This window comes from Empidonax traillii, unplaced genomic scaffold (genome assembly GCF_003031625.1).
Source record: "Empidonax traillii isolate 1590-97213 ecotype Southwest subspecies unplaced genomic scaffold, ASM303162v1 scaffold7:size3022706, whole genome shotgun sequence".
NCBI classification, from domain to species: Eukaryota; Metazoa; Chordata; class Aves; order Passeriformes; family Tyrannidae; genus Empidonax; species Empidonax traillii.
The window spans coordinates 366,730-389,830 of NW_020955200.1; the positions used below are offsets into that span (position 1 = coordinate 366,730).

The following is a 23,101-nucleotide window of genomic DNA, read 5'->3' on the forward strand; positions in this document are numbered from 1 at the left end:
TATAATGCAGAAGAAATAATGTACCTGCACCTGGCGAAACATGCCAGGCTGGTATTCATCCAGCCAGTCCACATGCCACACCAGCAGTGAACCATCCATAGGATGTATACTGAATAGCATGTCAGCATTTTTACTCCATTCAGAGAGCAGAACTTCAATTTCATGATCAATAATAGCAGAAGATAAAGGAACAAGGCTTGAATCTGGAGTAGTTTTCTCATCGCTCAGTTCCTTCTTTTCTTGGTTTCCTTTTTGTTCATCCCCATTCTCATCAGCTTCTATTTCACAGATATATAAATATATATTACATTCAAACCCAGCAATATAACAAGTGGTGTTAATTCAGGCATTGGAGTACCTTTCAGGTCTTTTTTATAAGACAATCCTATGAGAGCCACTTTAAAATTAAAGAACTAATCTAAAAGAATGAAAATTATAACCAGAAATCCTCTAGTGGACTTCAATGTCTAATACATCAATATAGCTTATAATGCACCTTAATTTGAAATACTTTTTTTTTTCCACATTTTATACAAATCTTTGCACGCATACACAGAACATGAGCACCAAGCTCTAAAATATATAAATCAATTGAATATATTGTTACAGAGTAGAGCTATTTAAATGAAGTATATGTTAATATCTAAAAGAAAAATAAGTTAACTCAAAATATTGCACCTGCTTCCTTAATATTATCCCATGTCAAGTTGCCCACCTCTGACTTTACCTGAAGGAACATTATAAACTACTTTCTAAAATGAAAGCCACTTTTCTAAATGGCGTAAGTCTCTGTAACTTTTACCTTCTTCTGATCTGCCATCCATTTGATTAGATTCCTCAGTATTAGTCTCAGGAGAATGATGTTCAAAACTCCTTTTAAGTTGCTGCAAAAACACTTCCATGGATAAGGTAAAATGAAGTTCTTTATTGTTTAGCCAGTGCACAACAAAAGGTCCACTTTTTTCTTCATTTTCACCAAGACTCAAGGATGTGATAGAAGGGAGTAGAGGGATATCTATCAGAAAAAGATGTTGACATTTTTTAAAGCTACATAGTTTGGTCAAAAAAATCATTTTAGAAAAATTATTTTTAAGCAGAAATTCTGTCATAAAAAAAATACACAGTGTATTGCCACTTGCCATTCCTTTCACCAGCATGATCTGTTTTTAGTCACCACAATAGATGTTTCACAGAGCAGTTCCTTTTTATGCTTACCTTAAGATCACAGTAGGGCCCTGCAAGGTTTTATCTTCTTGATGTAACACTGCACATAGAGGTTAATTTACCTTGTCTTTTGCTACTACAGCTCAGTGTGAATCAAACAATTTAGGCATGATTTCCAACATTTAGTCCACAATGGATGCTGCAGTAGATATACACTGTAATCAAACACCATGGGTTTACACAAGCAAAAACTAATACAGTGACTAGACACCCTCTTTAACATCATCACAGAACCCCAGAATATCTAATTCTGACCGATTCTGTTATTTGACATTGCACTGTGATGGTAACCAGTGTCCCATGTTGCTGTGAAAAAACACAGCAGTAATCACAATGCGTGTGACAGAAGCAAGGATCAGACTGCTGCAGAGTAACGTCATCTAAATTACGCATGGCTAAAAGGCAGGTATATGATTTACTGAAATTTCCTCAAATAACTGATACAGCAACATGTTAAAAGCTCAACCAGCTTTGCCACCTCATTACTACCTAGAAAAGCTCATTCCTACCTAGAAACCTCCATCTATATTGTCATCTCCTTCTGCTCCCTATTTATGCAGCATTACTTAAATTCCATGTCCTGGGAGACAAACTACTTTTCACTCAAAATCTGTTGTTTTTAATCAAAGACAATAATAGTTTTAAATTACTCATCCTCCAATCTAGCCAAAAAAATTATAACTGAGAGATCACAGATAAAAGGACTACCAGGAGAACCAGCAGTTTTACTGTGGGAAGGGGATAAAGCAGGTGAAGGGGGCAAGAGAGGCACAGATCATTTAAGAAATAGAGTCTGTCTTCTTAAACAGGCCAATGCCAGTCTCAAAAACAGCATTATACATATGGATAGTAACAGATCTTGGAGGGAAAAATTCTGTTGACCTCTTTTTGCAACACAAAACTGAATGAGGTGAACTAAAAAGATAAATTTTCCAATAAGAAATCACTTTTTTTTTTTTCCATTCTCCTACCTCAAAACTACCAGTTTCTAACTGATGCTCAGCTCTGAACATTATCCCTGGTGAATTTCTATTTGCTTCATAAATCACAATCGCTCTTTCCAGAAAAACCCTAATGCCTTTGGATGGAAGAACTTTTTCTGAAATTACCTAGAGACAATTTTGTCGTAGTAACTACCATTTATTCCTTTCACTGAACTCCACCCAGGCTGAACATCTGTTGAAATAACACCATCATATAAAAGCAGGTCTCAAGGATTTTGTATACTATATGAAATTTTATATTTATTCTTATATATGACAGCATTATTCTTCAAAATGTGAAGTTGTTTTGGCCTTAAGTTTTTATCAACTACTTTAAAATGTAGTAAGGGTAAATTTTCAAGTGAGAGATCACAAACTGATTTGTTTTAAATTAAATGAAAGGAAATACAATTAGGTTTTCAGATTAAATCCAATTTCAAAAGGGTAAACTAAAAGGCCTACTTAGAAAATCTCATTAGACTAAGATACTTAAGGACTAGTCTGTAAGGAAGACCATACACTTCTTCAAATTAATATTTAGAATGTTAAAGTTACTTTAAAGAACAACCTGTTATCTTCCAGTCAACTGAGTTAAAGAACAAATGATCCAAAAGACAGTATTTGGACACAGATTAATACAGATAATATAAAAAGAATGTAAGACTGAAAAGGCCAAAGACAAGTTTTGAATAACTAGGATAATATTCTTCCAATCTTTCTCAAAATTATTTTTATTCTGCTTCTGTGAATTTGCTGTTAGGTGAATTTATATTACAAAGACTATTAAAAGCACAATCAAAGTTTATTTAGTTGCATTGGATAGTTTTGGCTAGGGTAGTCAATCTTCTTCACAGTGGCTGGAATGGGACTGTGTTTTGCATTTGCGCTGAACACAGGGTTGATAATATAGAGATGTTTTTGCTGGTTACTGCTGAGCAATGTTAGTGCTTATATAGACACAAGGCCTTTTTTCCTTACTGTACTCCCACGCTGGCAAGGAAGTTGAGGGTGCATGGGAAGTGAGGAGAGGACACAGTTGGAACAGATGACCAAGGGGATATTCCAGACCACATGACATCACACTCAGCACAAAAAGTGGGGGTAAGAAGGAGGAAGGAAGGATGTCAGGAGTGATGGTGTTTGTCTTCCCAAGTAGTCCTTAACACGTGACGGAGCCCTGCTATCCTGGAGATGGCTGAACACCTGCTTGCCCATGGGAAGCAGTGAAATAATTTCTTGTTTTGCTTTCCTTATTAAACTCTATCAAATCAGGAGTTTTCTGGCTTTCACCCTTCTGATTCTCTCCCCAGTCCTGCTGACAGGGGAGTGAGCAAGTGGCTGCTTGAGGCCTGGTGGCAGGCTGGGTTTGAAACACAGCACTACCTACTGTGTATAAAAATAATAAGAAAAAACTACATACAAAAAAAAAAAAAAGGAGGGTGTAAGATTATGTGCTAGCCACATGAAAAAGTTATCTAGCTCCTTGTGCAATCTGCAGATGAGAAAGTACAGAAGAAAAATACAAATCTCCAAGAAGTTTTGAAGAAATTTTCCCCTATGAAACTGGGTAGTAACATAAGTAATGACTGGAGACTTCTCCTACAGGATAGCACTGATGGTACAAGAGAAAACTGAAAGAAGTTTCTCTCTGGTAGGCTCGATGTGATTCTAGTCCTATCTGTTAAAATATGAACAAATGAACCAATACTAAAAATGCTGGAGGTTATTCCTGGAGGAGAAAGTGTTTACAGCTTTGCCTAGCACAGCAATTTTAAAGGAAACCACTTGTTCTTTACAATCATACCAAAGACTGTACAGTTACAAATATGAACTCATCATCAATGCCTTTAGATCAAAATTGGCCTTGCAAACAAGGATCAGTAGGAACAATTTTAAAATACTGTAAGGCAGAGCTTAACTAGTTTAAAGTAAGAATTACATAATATATTTGTTCTTTAAGTCTAGATATAGAAAACCAGGTACCAGTAGTAAAACCTTAATGAAAGCCCATTTAATACTGCATTTTTATTCAGTTTTGCAATAAGCAGATATGCACTTCATTTTCAGCATACACAAAGATTATAAAGACAGAAATATTAGTAACTGCAGATGAGTTTCCTCAATGCTTATCATGTTGTTTGAGTGCTAGACAGTACTAAAGTTTCTGGAATGCTAAATGAAGGTGTGTTTTGTTCTGTTCAGAGACAGAAAAGAGGTACTGGAACATGTGGTTATTTTTCATTTTATCAGTGCATTCCCAATATCACATACAATTCACAGTAAATTGTAGCTCCAGTTACAAATACTTATCTTATCCCATCTTAGACCACTATGAATCTCAGTTAAAAGATGACAAAATGAAAGACAGGAGAGAAAATTTATTCAAATAATTTCATTATGTAGAAGGTTCTTTCACATATAAATGAAACAAACATACCAGCAATTTTGCATGATCATGTAAATACTGTACAAATACATTTGTTAAGCTTCCACAGAGAACACATACCTGACAGAAATTGCAGTTCACTTTGTAGCAAGGATTGACCACTTTTCTTACCTGTGGCTGGGTTGATGCTGGCAGCAATATGGAAGTGACAAAGGGCATTTGCATGAGGAGGGATGTTTCTGTGAACTTCATGGGGATCTTGCTGATGCAGAGCATATCCAGTATGTGCTACAACAGCACCTGACCTCCTCCTTCCTCGTCGGAAGTGCCTCAGGTTTAACTGCATTAAGAATAAGGTGTCATTTTAATTCCTTTCAAAAAGAAAAAGCAGATTTCATCTGTAAGTGGTTTTCCAGAAACTACTGAATTGTATTTCTCAGTTTAAAAGCTAATTTAAAGAATTAGTGGAGTTTCTTGCAACATTGCGCTGTTTGGGTGGTGTCTGCAATAGAAAGATACCACTGCCTTCAGATTTACTTATGAAGGTCCATAAAACACCTTCACATAAGTAACTACTTCGTGTTCCAGCATGCAGACAATGTTCACACAGTTTTTACACTCGGAAAATATTATTGTGTTTCATAAACATATACCATGCTTATTCAGGATTCTGAACAAAACAGTAAATGTCAGTAGTCCCATTTCAGAGACTGAAAAATCGGATTCCAATATTGGATCTAATTAGATCAGTATTTCATAAGGGCCCAACGAGTTTAAAGGTCTTCCTCCTTTATGCAAGTATGTTTCCAAGGGAAAAAGTAGTATTAGATTTTTTAAGACTGACTTAGCTCAAGCCCATTGTGCTGTAGGCATCTATATAAACACATAAAGGTACACAAAGATACACAGTTTGTACTAAGGACAGTATTACACCCTTGTAATTCCTTTTCACTTGCTGTGCTTTGCGTCTTAACGCAGCATGCTAATGTAAAACAGTGTTTTCTCAATTCTCATATAATTGCTGTTTCTGACCTCTAATGTTGCCTCTTATTTTCAACACAGAACTGTCTCCAACTTTCCCTTTCTCTCCCATCTTTTGACTTTTGTTTTTTGCTCTGTTGTGCCTTTCAGCCTGTCATATTTTTCCTATATGTCTTATGTGCTAAGAAAGCACTGTAAGCATGCTAAACACGTAACTCCATTAAGATAAACGCATATAAGCCCTACATAACACTGCTTCTCCTTCTTCCTGATTCCCACTGGTTAGAAAACACTGTCAAGGATCATTTGCTTTAAAGTCTACAAGCAATCTGCTCTACTTGAGGACTACAGCAGAAAGGCTATTTTTCTTACCTCCATATGACCACTGTTTTTCCAACTGCAGAAGTCAGAGAACGTCCCACAACTTCAGAGGTAACAAGTGAGCCCCTACCACACATTTTAAGGCAGTATCACTCCTGTGTTTCACATACCCTAAATACAGCATGTGTTCCTTACTGTTCCTAGCCTTTTGAACTAGATACTGTAAAGCATTTTTCTTCAGTCACCAGAAGAAAATAGCCAGCTGGGACTTAAGAACAGCGTGTCTTCTAATGTGAGAAGTTCAGTAGGAGAGCTGTCAGCTTAGACTTCCCAAGGGAGATTTCAAAGAAACTCATCCTTTTATAGCATTTTATCCACTTCTCTGGTATGAAGGATTTCAGTTTATGATACAAGTCTGAGTTTATAATTACAAACCTGTCTAAAATTACATGTTTGTACAAGTGTTTATTCTCACTGTTCCATTTCAGTTCTTACCTCTAAAGCACTTTGCACTTTTTCTTTGCTTGAAATATTTCTCTTGAAGTTATTTGAAAAGTTCACAGCTTCACTCCAATTGCTGTATCCTCCACCATACAAGAGACTGTCATTGGGTAACAAAGTCTCTGCCCAGAGACGACAAACATTATCCTTACAGCAAGTCAGGAGTACATTGCAGACAGCACCACTAAAGAAAGAAAATTTAAGGTATGAAAAAGCTGCTTACTATTACATAGCAACAAAATAAACCAACAGTTCCAAGCCATTTTTGGAATTGCACCAAGGAACTTAAACATACTAATGAAAGAAAAACTTATCACTATATTCTTAAGAAAACAAATGATGTATCAAAGGCTTTCCTATCTGTTAAAGTATCTGACTATAAATTACCTCAAACTTCATCACACAACAGTGCAACAGCAAATCGTGAATTTCAATTTAAAGAATAACTCATACTTGTAACAGCAAAATTTATGTTTCTCCTTTTAAAGCTGTTCACATAAAAAGCTAGTAATATCCTAGATACCTGTTCTTAATTCCAGATCTTACCACTATCTGCCACTTAAAAAACTATACACAAAAGACAGAAACCAAGTCATACCAGGGACAGAACAGCCAACTGAAAGCTACAATTTTTTCTTAATTACTATTTTTCCAAATGCATTTGTGTTACATATATAGCCAAAAAATCCAACTACCCTCAACCAGACACTGGAAAAAGATTTCCAGTTCATTTAAGTTTACACTTTATCTAAGGCTCAAAAGATATACAGATCATCTAACTAGACTGTCAGCACAAAACTCCCTTAGGAATCACAGAGCAGATGGATTTTCAGAAGTGATTTAAGAACTAAAGTAATGGCTTTATGAAGAATCTTCTGCTTAAAGGGTGGTATAAAGGACAGCATAAACTTGCTCCACATAAAGGTATGCAAATTTGGTTACTATTTGGAATAATACAGCCGAAAAGTGGTTGCAGGGCACAGTTTGAGACTGGAATTACTGGTGGAAATTAGAGACAGGTCATTTTGAATCATCAGAACATACCCCCAGAAAAGCTCAAACGCAAGGTATCAGTTCCAAATTATTATTTTACTTGAATTTCCCTTTCTGACTTTCTAGTTCTTTTCCAGGTAAGAGGATGCTTACCTCTCAAGAACACACACAAACAGTATAAAATTAGTAACTGAAGTAAACCATACAATATGTGTGACTGTTGACTGGACAGCTGGGAAGACTGTATAATTCGGGGGATTTTTTGGGCAATTTATGAACTTCATGTTGTTAGAACTACTGACCGTGGCATGAATTTACTGGTCTTCCTCCATGAAAATGCATTCACTGACCGAGGATGAGCCAAATAAACAAATGAAAAATCGATTTCTTTTGCTTGGTTTTCAGGATTGATACCAGGTGGTGTTATGGCTGATCGCCAGCTCTCTGTGTTGTACCATACTTTCACAAGACAGTCATCCTGTGGAAAGGGGAAAAAAAAGGCAGTAAATAAAACTACTTTCCATAAGAGTGTTACGAACTTCAGGTACTTCCAGGTACGTCTCTTGATATTTCATTCTTCTTTAAAGTAAAATACTCTTCTGATCACAGAGAAAAAATTTCAGTCCAGTTTACAGAAACAAGTTCAGTAAATACAACTTCAAAACTTCATCTTAAAGAAAACACAGTAGCAGAGCTTCCATTTAACTTGCTCACCATTACTAACAGGATTTAATTTTGGTCCTACTCATTAGCTGCCAATTTTTAACCACAAAAATTCAAGCTGCATTAGCTTGAAATGGTATTAAAACGTTAATACAAGTAATCGTACCTTGGCAGCAAACAGTCAACCCCCCCCCCCCGGCACAAATTTAAGTGTTAGGAAAACACATAAAGGTCATAGATGACATGTCAAAAATTAGGCTCAGTACTGCTCGATCTGCTTTTGTCAGATACACATACAAATTGATTATGCCTTCAAGGACTAGATAAATTAATCTGAATCTAGATTCATGTTGTTGATCCGCTATTAAATATGAATGGCACTGAAATACTGTATCAAGCAATGACCCTACTGGGAGGAGGGGGAGTTCGTTTAGCTCACCAGCATTGCCCCTCATAAAAAATTAAATGAAGAAATAAAGATGTGTTTTAAATAAAGATGTGTTTTAAAGACTGTCCAGGCAGGTAACTGACTTAAGCATTTATGGTAAAAAATATGTTATTAATTTTCCAGCTTATTAATTTTTTTTACTTATTCAGTAATTTTGCTTCGCATGAGTTTATAATCTAAGGTAACACAACAGGACATAAGACATGCTGGTCAAAAATTCTGCAAGAGTATTACCCCTGCAGAAGCTACTTGCAGATTAATTAATTTTTCCATAATTCCATCAAGTCATAACATCAGAATCCATTAAAACTTGATTTATAAAATAAATACTAACTCCTACCCAACAAAAAAAGTGTAATACATATAGATTATATCGCTGACGATGACAACACACTTTTTTTTTTTTTTAATAAAACATGTACTCAGACAATTTTTGTAAGTAATAGTTATCTGAAACATGGTTGGAATGGTTCTTTCAGTCAGTAAATGACTAAAGGCACCATAGAACATAGAGCAACCAATGCACCATCCAAATAAGCAAAACAAAAATGCTTCTTTGTTACTATACAGAATATAACTTATTATCAAGAAAGTCTTAGTTTTTCACTTCGTATGTTGGAAGCTAGTTGACTGGAACATAGTTTCTCTAGAAAAAGAAATCTAGATTATTTTACAGATTTGTTGCACCTTTATCTCTTCTTTAATGACAGCAAATGCCTTAAAAGTTACTCTTTCATGCATCGAGCAAGCATGATGACCTGAAATGGCAAGTTTAAAGTAAAAAACAAACACCTACAACTAATCAAGATGTGCATTACTCATCTGTTCCTGATGCGCAGAAGTGAATCATGAAAATATGCACAACAACTACCTTTCAAAAGCAAGGTTCATTTGCAAACTGAACCATCCCTGAATCTTTGCTTTTCAAGCACATATTAAGGCACATTATGATCCAAACAGCAAAGTTCCACACTATATCAAACACTGTTCTAACCATTCTTTACATGTACACACTCATTTTTCATTCATGATTCCAAGGCAGACCAGACTAGATTGCAAAAATGTCTTTCATTCCTCAGTCTTGAAACTCATTCTGTCAAGTTACTACTGCTCAGGATTCTGTGACACTTAAACCAGGTTTTCACTAATCTCAGCAACTGCACTGTCCCAATTAATCTTACATACTAGCATTTTGTTTCCTTTCTACTCCGCAGTCTCTGCTAGGTTCTGTGGTTGGCAGCACGAACTCAATGCCTACCTTCATCTATTAATCTGTGCTAAAACTCCTTATACTATCAAGTTTTCAGCTACGTTTTTCAAAACAGTACCTGAAACCAGTATGTTTGTTCCACAATCTACTTCGATAATTCCATAAATTCTAACAAGATGGATATGGACATTCTTATTCTAACTTTTTGACCAATGTCAGTGTGACTCTCCTCTCAAATAAAGACAATAGTATTATTTGCAGAATAATCTCATTCAAATTCCTTAACAAGTAATATAAATTCTCGCATGTATTTGTCATATTTGTTCACTTATCCTACACGTGATCTTGATTTTTTTTTTTCTGCTTCGACTGGTTAGGACATTATTCTCTTACAAAACCTGAGTAACAAGTTTTGGAGTATAAATAAAGATTAGTTTGTTTCAGGAAGAGGAAAGACAAGACTGACTTTCTGCATTAATTTTTTCTGCTTATTTTCCCAAGGGGTTTTGCTTTTGCTGTTAAATTGCCCAGTGCTGCACACAGAAGTAATCTGTGCGACTGGTCTCAAACACTGACATTAATGATGTGTGAATACACCTACGGAGGGGAACGTGAATTCTCTTCTGTGACAACAAGTAGGCATCCAGTCATGTCTGGACAAAAACCATATGAGAGAGCTCTTTTTTATTAATGGTGTCACAGTAATAGTGAAATCCTGAATGTATTTCATCACTAGAAGGATATCCAGCAGAGATCTTATCCACAGATTTCTCCCATTCCCCAGATCTTCTTTTTCTGATGTCTTATAATTTGGTACCAATTAAAAATGGGTATTTTAAAATAGTGAGCAGTGAATATTTAGTGCGTTGCTTCCTTACTTCAAACTGCTATTCTCCCAACTTACTGTTTACAAAAACCTAAAGATGCATAGACAGATATGCCAAAAATAGAAAAAAATAATTTTTTAATTAAATAGTTGCCTTTTATTTTACATATTTTTTGTTTGTTTGCTTCAATAGCTTATCTGAATTGGTACAATACTATTAGGGGAAAAAAAAGCTTACCTTTCCAGCAGTAGCAAAAAATTCCCCATCTGGTGAGAATTTCATTAAACAAACTTGAGAAGCAGTTCTACGACAAAAAGAAAAAAAAGAGAAAAAAATTTAAAAACTTTTTTAGAATTTTAAACAGGTTTTTTTTGCCTTGAATTTAGGAAAGTCATTTAACTCTTAAATACAAGTGTATACTGTGTTTTGTGAAACAACCAAGTTTTAACAAAATTTCAAAAGGACTAGAAGGTAAACTCATGTGCAACATCTTGTGGTCACACAAGAAAACCTGAGGGTGCTACAGTATCCAATATTCAAAAATATCATAAAAGAAAAACAGCTGCTAAGAAATGAGACTGTTCTACTTCTACTTTGCAATCATTTGGATTTCAAACTGGTGTCTCTTGTCCCATATTATCTTCCAACTTATCTGAAAGAGAGCTCATACTTCCTATAATTACAACTGCAGAAACCAAAAAGGTATTAAAAGAATAATGAAGTAGTATATGAAAGCAGTTTTTACAGGAATGGTCAGAGTGATGTAAGATGCCACATATTCTAAACCTAATTATGTGGCTCGTTTCTGTAGTGTTTTACTTTAATTGGAAGTACTAATAAATGAAGTCCTTTTCTAGGTTTGGAAGCACTGAGCTATTGCTTAAGTGACAGGCTTGTTAACGGCAATAAGAACATACAGGAATTTAATTGTGCAGCACAGATACAATGTACATTTTCATCTAGATTTTATTAGATACCTATATCAAGTTGTTGAGGCTTAATTTTCAGGAAGGATTTAGGTGGCCAACAGGTCAACAAAAGCATAATGCATTTACTGTGTGCAGTAACAACAGCAAGGCAATTACAAGAGCCACGTATCAAAGAAACCCACTCAGGTTTAAGTACGAAGACATCTGGGTATGTTTCCTTTAGACACTAAAAATTATTCCGGTAGTAACACAAAATCACTGTCTTGCAAACTTGCCCTTAAGAAAAACCTATTCTAAATCTAACTGCAGTAAAAATGCCAGAAAACATACAGGCATAAAAGGTGAATAGAGAAGGCAAGTTATGCTGACCCTTGCCAGAACGTACCAGTTCAAAGAAGAAAACACTCAGCTCTGTCTCCAGTAAAAAGTTTTAAAGAGGAAAACAGGTGGAGAGCTAAGATGACTTCTGTAAGTCTTCATACTTGACACAAATGCAAAATATATTATAGAAAAGACAGAGGAAAAGCGCTACCTTTGTATGATCTTGACTACTGGTACCACAACACCAGATTCTAAAGCCATACTCCACAGCATTCCACCTACAGGCTGACTTCTCCCCTTATTAGGATGAGAGATGAGCAACCAAAGGTGTCAAAATAAACAGAGTAAATCTTCAACTTATTATGTTTAGAAAGTTCATCATACACGAAGAGAAATTTTTCAGTTGTCATTTGGATGATCTTGGGATTTTAAACACATCCTTGATAAAAGTTCAACTACAGAGAAAAAGGAACAACTGAAGGATTAAAAAAAGATGTTCTAGTTCATCCAGAGAACTGCCCAAGCAACGCTAAAAGCTTCATGAAGCATAACCTCAGGTAAGCCCGTCCAGCAGCCATCTTGGCAAACTTATTTAGGAGACTGCCAAGTGAATAGTGCTCCCAAGCAAACAGTGCACCCAAGACACTAGAAAAGTCCTCTTATAGCAGGAAGGACCATCATTTAAACTGTATTATAAACTGAAGCACTACACTAAAACTGTTCTAAATGTACTAATAATTCACAGACGCAAATATTAAAATCAACATGAATACAAGAGCATTCACAGACACAGTAAACCAGAATACATCAACCTTGCCACGACTGTTCCAAATAGCCAGAATAAACACAGAAAAAGTAAAAGGTGTGTGAAAGGTGGGAGATGTTACACAGAACACAGAAGAAAGCTTCTTTTCATTAGTCCTGCAAGTACAATAATTTTCAACTGTGCAGCTTTCACCTTACTTTTTGTACAAGAACAAGGTCTACTGGGACAGCTTCAATACTAAGCCTCCCCTCAGTATTTTACCAGTGTTCAATATAACTGAAAAACTGCTTAAGAACATGAACTCCCCCAAAACCTATTACAATTGATCTTGTAAGAAGAAACAAACATCACATAGTCAAGGAAAACATGATTAAAGTTTATCGCACATCAGTAACATTTATCAAATAACTATGCAATATAATTTCACTAAACTACATTAGGTATTTTATCTGAAAGGTATGAATAAGCAAGAAAACAGGAATTGCTTATTTGTAAATGTATTTCTTACTTGCATTGCCAGATACATCTCCACTCCCCAAGTCCAATATGTGTCCTTTCCGTACTGTCATTGTCAGAAGGGTTTTCCAAAGGAACATTTGACCAAAGTTGAAGACAACTGGAACCAGTCAAGAGGCGAGTACCTAAAACAAATATTTATAACAATCTAACTCCAAAAAAAGCACGAAGATATAGACTTCTTTAGAGAGAAAGAGGAAAAAAAGGTTTAGCAAAGTTGAAACTGTAGAACAAATATGGCAGATACACCTTTTCTAGATTTTTTTGGCAGATTTGAGCATTTACAGTTCAAACTGTGAAAATTAATAAAATTTTAGCAATTCCCTAAAAGAAAGACCTACTGTAGACACTCCTCTTTCTCAACAAACACTACCATTTAATTCATGGTTATAAACATTAAAAATGGCTGAGACAAGAATAATCAAGTCAAACCATATAGATGCACTTGGTATTTTTGTTTTCCTATAAGTGACAAAGGGTAGATTTCACTCCACTTGGTGTTCTCCATCATGTTAAGACAAAACAAAAATCTTTTCCTTGTCCCTTAAAGAATGGTAAAACTTATATAAGAAACTAGTATCAAATAGAAAGATGTTTCTTTTATTCTATTCCTACCTGTGGGATCCCATGTTAGATTATGTACTATGGTTTCCAGTGTGATCTGAGCACTCTTCTGCCACTGATAATGTAGCACCTGAAATTGTAAGCATTCACAAACATGAGCATGAAAACACTTCCTTCTTTTTATAATAGAAATAGAGTATCTTCACTGCATTCTCCAAATTTATGGATGTTTAAAGTAAGTTACTGCTTATCTAGTAAAAATTCATTTGTTCTTTGAAACAAAATATCTTTTCACAAATATGACCATACATATAGAAGCTTTTAACTTCATATTTCAAAAATACAGATTGAAAAATATTCCATACATAATCACCAGAAGGGAAGTGCAATTTGGAACAAATAAAAGATATATAAAAAATGAAACACAGTAAATGTGCCTGGTGTTTGATATCCATGCCACTGTTGATACTGGAGGGTTTCAAAAAGGTTAGGATAACATACAGGATACTTCCTTCCCCTCTTTTTAAATATACAATAGGACAGTCAATTATCTTTAGTTTTTAGTTCACTCACTGGAACAAATTGAGAATTAAATTCATCTGGTCTGTTTCCATAGCAGACTGCAAAGATTTGATGCCATCAATCACAGAAGAAACTGAACACATTATTTGAAATTATATTGAGTAAACATGTTTTTCTTTTAATTCTCAAAGACAGACTTTTTTAAAGTAATTAACCCCCATCCCAAAAATATCACATCAAATAGATGTGAAAGTTAAAATACAACAACTCAATCTCTCAGAAGTTTGGTACAAAACAGAAAAGAAGCATCTGCTGATAAGGATCTAAATGAAACATTTCTGAGCCTAGTTTTTCTTTCTTTCTTTCTTTCTTTTTTCATTTAAGAACCTGAACATTCTGGTAAATGTAAGACAGACACAATTTTACAATAACCTGGAACAATATGCTGGAAACTACTGCAGAGAGGCTAACTGAAAGAATGAAGTAACAGAATATTTCTTCAATTATAAGCATGTGAAAGCAAATCATGGATGATGAGTGCTTCCTCTGCTGCCTACAGTTACTACACTAACTTTGAAGTTTAAGCTAAGTGTACTGTTTACCAGTCTAGAAAAACATTCAGGATGGATTCAATGGTTCCAGTGGTTCCAAATATGAGAGCAGTACACCTAAAACGTTCATATGAGCTTAGGAACTCACATTTTACCATTATTTTATTCCACTGCTTTTCAGTGATGTAAATTATTATTTATATATTCAATGCCAGTTATTTAATTAATATATAATATACCACAAACTTATAACTACACCAAGAATCACATGACTGAGTTTGTTAGTACAAAGAAGGCAATCCACTAGATGGTCATATAAGCAATTTGTTAATACAAATGGAGAGACCAAATCCATGAAGACGGAGACAGAAGCTCCTCGAGCAACTGCAAGTCAAAGTACTCATATAATCAAACTGACTTTAATTAGAATCTAACACTTATAACTATATGAGTATTACCCTTCATGTAAGAAGCACAGTTAAATAACTTGCTCTATACATGTTATTACTCAGAAATTAAGATTCTGTATGTTAATCACTAAATCACTAAGAGAATAAATATTGTTCTTATTCAGCATTCTAACACTGAAATATAAGCATTCAGTCAGATATTCTAAAAAAGCCATAGATTTTTAAACTATTATAGATTTGGCCAAAAGCAGATAGTTTCATAAGCAAAAATTAAAGTAACAAATGTAAAACACATCAAAAAGGTTCAAAAAGGAATTCCTATTGTAATGGCTATACTATTTGCAGAACAGGACTGTATGTCTTTTTGAGTTCTGGAATACTTCAGTTATGAACTGCAGGGTTACATAAGTAAGTACTATGAAGCAATGCAGTAAAACCTTCCTTCTTAAAACTATTTCAAATAACAGGGCTCTGTTCTTATCCCACCATTTTCACTTCCCAAGAACCACCTTATTTCTCAATTTTATTCTAACATTAAAAGAACATATAAAAAAAAAAAAACCTTCAACTTTAAAGCAAACCAGAAAAATGAGACAGGCTTTAAAATTGCTCAAACAAATCAAGGAGTGATGAAATACTTACATTATGATGACTGCTGCTCTGCTTCAAGAGGTTGACTGGTTCAAAGATACAAATCACCTTTCCGTAAGAAGCTGCAATCTAAAGCAATTTATATTGAGATGTATATAAACACATACAGAAGAAACAAACTACTGAACAAGAATAAAATGCAAATGGTTGATTTTACTTTTAACCCTCCTTGTAGGCAAATTTGAAGCTCATATCCATATTTCCTTTTGATAACAGAAAAAGGACATCTAGTAAAAATCATGAACTGGTGTTGATGATAAAAATATAATCCTTACTCATTAATCGTGATGAACTATGAGACTATTGGTGGACATGAGATTTTCTTTTAAAAAATTCAGATTATTAGCAATATTCTTTCCATACTGAATTACATAAACACTCAAAAGTCTGAAGAGTTCACCTTCTCAGACACAGAACCAATAGTGGTTCAGGATGCTTTTATGCACTTCCCTAGCATTACAACATGCTGCCTCACAGAAAGTTAATTCAGAAGACCGAAACTACACAAGCAAAACACTCAATGCAGAGAACTGCAAACATAACTACTACTACAGGCTAACAAAAAATACTGCCAAAAAAGTTGCAATAAGGTCAGTTTTTATTGGTAGTTCAAAGTTTTAGCTCATCAGTGGTTACCAGCCACCCCAAAATTGCATCAGGACAAAAGAGTATTTGATCACAAGATATCTATATAAAAGCAAGCATAAAAGACTTGTTAGGAAAAGCCAAAACAAGACAAATGTACATTGAAGACCTCAGGCAGAGAGCCTGCGTGTGTTGTCACAAGGAAATGCTGCCTAAAACTACCTGAAATACAGATTTACAAAAATTAAGGAGTTTGCCTACGTCATGCATAATGGACATCCTGCATTCTGAAATGGTGCTTGCTGTTAAAAGAACATCTACAGTTATGATATACTGTAATAGTAAATTTCCTATTTCTGTAAAATTCAGACTTAGAAAGTATTCATAGTTTTCTTTTGAAAACAATAAACAGAGTCATATATCAACCACAAAGAGCTTTTAAAGAAAGTACTAAACTTTCATACGCATCATTATTTACAGATCCTTTAGATACAGATGTACATGATCTGTACAGAGGTATAGATTGATTCAAATCCTAAAATCCATAGATTCATAGCTTCAAGAGAAACACTCTGCATTAAAAGAGGAGATAGTTGAATAAATTTCTATCCTACTAATAACCCAAACATCAGCCTGACCCAAAAACGCCAAGAATAATTTTGTCACATTTGCAAGGAAAAAGTTTCTTCAGGCATTTTCCATCGCAGACTAGTATATGCCTTCCCTTATTCTCTTTAACTATCTCACTTACTCTTTTATTCTCTAATAACTCCATTCCACACCCAACAGCAAATGCGGACACTTTTTCCAATTTATTGTTTAGTGGGTTTTTAAGACAAATGAACCTTAGCATTCCAAAATGCTAAATATACAGTGTCTAGAGCAACTGCTACCCACTTAAACTTTACATAGGCTTCAATAATGATACAGTCACTCGGCCTAGTCCTCACTTGAGATGTTGCCAAAAGGAATAATTACAACATTGTGAAGAATTTCCCAAACTACTATAATAATCACTCAGACACCAAACAAAGGTCCAAAGTAGTCCCAATTTGTGCTATTAGAAATGAGATATGCAAGGAAGTGTTACTGAGTTGTAAGGCACTACAGTCATTCCTAATGATATGAACAGTGGGACTGAGTGTACCCTCAGCAAGTCTGAAGACCAACCACATCAAGCCGTGTGGTGGAGTTGACACACTGGAGGAAGGGAAGGGATGTCATCCAGAGGGACCATGACAGACTTCAGGAGGGATCCCACGTGAACCTCATCTAGCTCAACAAGACCAAGTGCAAGGTCCTGCACCTCAGACTATCAACACAGACTAAGGAAATTAAGGGAGCATCCATGTGGAAATGAACTGGGTGATACTGGTGGACAAAAAATCGTACATGAGGCAGCAACATGGCTTTGTTGCCCAGAAAGTGAATCACGTCCTGGGCTACATCAAAAGAATGTGGCCAGTAGAGTGAGGCAGGTGATAGTCTTTGCTTTAGTGAGATACCACCTGGATACCACATCCAGTGTCCCCAGCCCAGGAAGAAATGGATATGCTGAAGCAGATCCAGAAAATGAACACAAAAGTAGTCAGAGAGCTGGAGTACTTCTCCTCTGAAGACAGGAGGCTGTGAGTGCTGCAGTTATCCAACACTTTGTTTAGTACACCAAAGAGAAAGCTGTGTATCAGTACTGATGAAGAAGGTGTAAGAAGAAATTCCAACCTTACAACAGTGAACAGGAAATGCACTGATCATTCTGGACAATAAGCAAATTCCTAGCCAATTAGTGCTTAGCACTTCAGCACTCTGCAAACACATCTGGTTTGCTGACAGCAAACAATACAGACTTGCAGAATCCAAATGACCTCATAGGTCTACTGAACAAACAAAAAAATTCTGAAGCTTAGTAAGCCTTATAGTTTGATATAGTCACATGTGTTAATTTACAATTCAATAACAGTTTGTCCTTTAAATGCATAAATAACTCGTATCATGCAGTCAAGATGACCTTGCAAATTTATAGAAATATTTTTTAAGATTAACTGCGATGTGTGATCTTCATGTGTATTTCACCATCTCTTAATACGTGCCCACTGAACTCAAAAACCAAGTTTCTAGTTAACAGTAGCCAGTGGAAAACACCAGGCAAACTTTATGGCTATGAGGTACTAGAGACACAGAGAACATTTTCCTAATTTTCATTTATGTTCCTTCACTACCACTGCAAGAGTTCATCACTCAACCGCCAAAAAGCAGGAACAGGGAGTGGCTGGGGACTCATTAGCATAGACTTTACAAGTAAACATGAACTAGTTTCCATCAAAGGTCTTGCCTCAAGATGGACACCATCACCTAATCAAAACTCCCATGAACTCATAAGGCTTGTAGTAATGTGAAGAAACGTTATCTCCTCACCAGGAGAGGCTTAACGAAATAAAAAAGGCAGACAACCCCTCTTATATGAGCAAATACTTACCCAGACACTTCAGACCAGTTCCTACTGAATTGCTCAATACTTAATCCCACTGACATCCCAATGGACAGAACTACTTGGTTACCTCTTTTTTACTTTGACAGAAAAATTAGGAAAGAGCTCTGTTAAATGGACTTGAAACCCAATACTGCCTAAAATACAACATTTCTGATGAAGTTTACCTACATTAGAAAAAGAAAAGCTAAGAATTCAAGAAAGCAAATGCTGTCCAATAGCATTGTTAAGCCTTTACAAATTGCTTGGAATAGATGTCATTTTTCTGGGTGATCTGAAAGTGATTTTTGTGGAAGTACTCATCTGCTGCCAGCCATTAACATGTCAAAGCACGTCAATGACATGCCCATTAGTGCAAAACCATAGTGAATAAATTACCTTTGCTTCCAACTCAGTCCAACTTCCAATTCTTGCCGTGTCCTCTATGCAGCCCTACATCTATGGCCTTTGGTGCAGTCCTACTTATCTCCTACAATCTCATATCCATTTCACATTCATTGTGCTGCTTACTACAAGACATAAAGCAATCAGCCATTTTACTACTCCCTGTAAGGTATTTGCCTCGCCTTGCAAGACTACACACTCCTGAGATGGTGCTTAACACTACATTGTTAGAACACTATCAGAAATACTGCTCTACATACCTTCCCCTGTTGCATTGAGCAGTCCACACATCCCACTTGAATGTTTCCATGTTTTGCTCCAGGGATTATCTGTAATCTTTCAAAGTCAGTCCCCAGTACCACAATATCACATCCTGATGCATATGCCTAAAAAAAAAATAAATAAATAAGTTCAAAAACCAAACAAGAATAAAGCTTCAGCTACTTAAAGCATATCAGTGAAGTATGAAACAGAATAGTCCACATAACCTCTCCATGTAAAACACAATACTGTCTGAAGTACAGAAGTATTTACAGAGATAACTGATGTCTAGTTTAAAATCAAGCCATAGCAGTGGCAAAGGCCTCTTTCTCCATGCTTAGAAGTACATCATAACACTCGTATAACAAGCAAACAGGGGTTACAGATAGAAAGGGAAAAAAAAAAAAAAAGACAGGAGTTATGAAAACTTTTAGAAGAAAAAGTTCAAGCCCTGGAAGTTAAAAACCTCTCAAAAGTTTCTGTCTCCAGTGTAAGAAATATATTACTTTTTCTGACTTCGCAAGAACTTCATAGACTTACTCTACTTCTCATATCTGATTCTCTCCATTTCTAACTTCAGAAGCAAACCTGAAATCACACAGCGTCAGACCCCCACAATCATTGAAGAGAAACAAAGAATGGTTTGGCTTGGAAGAGACCTTAAAGATCATCTAGTTCCAACCTCCCTTTCATGGGCAGGAACACCTTTCACTACACTAGGTCATTCAGAGACCCACCCAAAAAGGTCTTCAACACTTCCAGGGATGGGCATCCATCTCCTGGACAACCTATTCTAGTGCCTCATCACCCTCACAGCAAAGAATTTCTTCTTAATATCTAATTTAAACCTACTCTCTTTTAGTCTGAAGCCATTCCCCCTTATCCTGTCACTACATGTCCTAGTAAATAGCCTCTCTCCGTCTTTCTTGTAGGCTCCCTTCAGGAACTGGAAGGTCACTTGCAGTAAGGTCACTCTGAAGCTGAACAATTCCAATTCTTTTAGCCTTTCCTCATAGAAGAGGAGGACTCTATCCCTGTAGTCATCTCAGTGTTTCTCCTCTGGACTTGCTCGAACAGGTCAATGTCCTTCCTGTACTGGGCATCCCAGAACTGAAACCAGTATTCCAAGTGGGGTCTCAGCAGAGCAGAGTAGAGGGGTAGAATCACCTCCCTCGCCCTGCTGGCCACACTGCTTTTGATGCAGCCCAGGACACAGCTGGCTTTCTCAGCTGCAAGGGAACATCGCAGGGTCATATCCATCTTCTCCTCCAGCAGCACCCCCAAGTCCTTCTCGGCAGGGCTGCTCTTGATCTGTTCACCCCCAAGCCTCTATTGATACTGGTGATTGCCCCAGCTGAGGTGCACTACATTGCAGTTGAGTCTTGTAGTAACGCACCACTAACAGCAATCCTGAAATTCATAAACTAACCATTTTAAGGGGATCAAGAACTCAATCAGTTTTAGCATATAAAAACAGTCCTGAGTACACTTGGCATTTTGCACTGAAAGAATGCTACAGTAACTCTCAAACACTATACACTGGAGTCTTCAGGCATTGGTATATTCATCAATGTATCAGGAACAAGGACTTAAAACAATGTGGTAGAATATGCAGAGTTGGAAGGGACACATAAGAATCATCAAAGTCCAGTTCCTGGCCCTGCACAGGACCTCACCAAGGGTCATACCATGTGCCAGAGAGGGTTGTCCAAACACTTCTTGAACTCTGTCAGGCTTAGTGGCCGTTTCTCTGGGGAGCCTGTTCCAGTGCCCAAACACCCTCTGGGTGAACAGTGTGCTCTTAATATCCAACCCAACACCTCCCCCAACACAGCTTCCCACCATTTTTTGGGGTACTGTCACTGGTCACCACACCAAAGAGATCAGTGCCTGCCCCTCCTCTTCCCCTTACAAGGAAGTTGTAGACTGCAATGAAGTCCCCCCTCAGTCTCCTCTGGGAGCAACCCAGGCTAGCTCCTGCTAAATTGGGCTGTGATGGACAACAGTAGCTTAAGGAGGTATGCAAGAGGTATTCTAGACTTGCTGTTGCCCAAAAATGTCCCCTTCGTGAACACACGCTAAGAGCTATGGCTCTCCCTCTCTTTTTCTATGTTGAACCATTGCTATTATTTTATTCTTAATAGTAATTTCTCACCCAAATTCGTGTGTTTGTCAAATTGGGGATGAACTTTCTGATGACAAGTCAGGGAATATATTCTCATTCTAGTAGTTCTCAGTTCTAACAATTTATTTTAAGTTTGTTAGAAGGTGGGGGTGAGAGGAGTGGCCTTTCAAAATCCTATTTCTGAAAGAAAAATACAATCATTCACCCTTATGTTCTGGTATTTCTCCATATTATCTAAAAAAATGTATATTCTGGGAAAAAAAAATAATCACTTCTGACATCAGTCTATTCAGAGGGATTAGATAATTTTTGGTCACATTGGTTTCCCAATGCCCAATAAGTCGCAGAATCATTGACTAGCTCCTAAGCCTGTACAGCTGATTTGTTCCCAAAGAGGTAGAAAGAAAAATAAAAGGTCTTTTCAAAGAGCTTCCAAATATAACTACAGCCAAGTAGAAGGATGATGACTTGGAGGTTATTTTTGATGTTTAGTTAATGTTTGCCTGCAGGAGAACCACAATTTCAAAGACAAAAGGCAAAGGATGCAGAGGATAAGGACATTACATACTACAATGAAAAGAGGTGTCTGAATAAGAAGGTTACTAAGTTGTCTGGCAAATGAAACCTGCAACGGCTCCCTTTCCTACTGCTGCCCACCATTCCCATTATATCTCACACTGACCAGACAGTTTAGGAGGGAAGCTTGAGTATCCCCTCGTTACAAGGTGTCCTTGCTTTGGTTCTTTGCTGTCCCCTCTGCAACTCAACTATTAGACTGTACCTGTGCAGAGATGGCTGCACAAGAGAACGTCACATCCTCTTACACATTCACTGGATCTCAGACTGCAGCTTTGAAAGATGTTTCTAAGCAGTAGTATCCCATAAAGACATTTCTCTAAACCAAGTCCACAAAATTAACTGCTGGGCTAACTTTACTCTTTTTTTTTTTTTTTCCCCACTATGGAATTGTATGGGTCATTTTAACTTAATATAAAATGGAAGACTATACTGAGGCGTAAGGAATAACTTCCATAATCTAACAGTCTCTCTGAGGTAAGAAAAATTAATTCTGCCTACCAGTCACTTCATCTAATTTTTACAGCAATACTTATCCACGACAGCTCACGTCACTCATTTTCATTTTGACAGAAGCTAATGTTTTTCTATAAGCTCTGGAACTGAGAAAAAAAGGTAATTCTAGTCTTCTATTATGCATGGGGTAAGAAGCAATTCTAAAGTATAAGAATTTCTTTTACACATACTTTTGTGCACATTACTTGGCCTCTGGTGGCACGGTGGGGCACAAAAAGTGCCATACAGTTGAACAAGGAAAGAGTTCCCAAATACGTATTTTAAAACCTAGTAATAATATTAAAACCTCCAGATGACTTTTCGAAACAAGTAGAGCCTCCATATCTGATGTTGGCAAACCATAAAAGCCTTTCACCTTAAGAATGCCCTAGAACATTTACAAGAAAGTTGTCTTTGCAC

General features: G+C 36.4%; 1 protein-coding gene across 6 annotated transcripts in view; it reads right to left on the bottom strand.

The window, feature by feature from the left end:
- DMXL1 (Dmx like 1) overlaps positions 1 to 23,101 on the bottom strand; it is a 76,808-nt gene that overhangs the window by 48,875 nt on the left and 4,832 nt on the right. For 3 of the 6 annotated variants that reach the window (XM_027881467.1, XM_027881485.1, XM_027881513.1), the window contains exons 2-11: positions 19,485 to 19,610; positions 15,759 to 15,836; positions 13,685 to 13,763; positions 13,062 to 13,194; positions 10,775 to 10,841; positions 7,692 to 7,867; positions 6,391 to 6,580; positions 4,765 to 4,933; positions 803 to 1,015; positions 25 to 278 (exon numbers count right to left, since the gene is read on the bottom strand). In XM_027881467.1, the coding sequence (XP_027737268.1) occupies positions 25 to 278; positions 803 to 1,015; positions 4,765 to 4,933; positions 6,391 to 6,580; positions 7,692 to 7,867; positions 10,775 to 10,841; positions 13,062 to 13,194; positions 13,685 to 13,763; positions 15,759 to 15,836; positions 19,485 to 19,610 (1,485 nt within the window). Of the gene's footprint in view, positions 1 to 24; positions 279 to 802; positions 1,016 to 4,764; positions 4,934 to 6,390; positions 6,581 to 7,691; positions 7,868 to 10,774; positions 10,842 to 13,061; positions 13,195 to 13,684; positions 13,764 to 15,758; positions 15,837 to 19,484; positions 19,611 to 23,101 lie in introns of those variants that run through there. The other 3 variants (XM_027881476.1, XM_027881494.1, XM_027881502.1) reach the window with 3 other exon arrangements.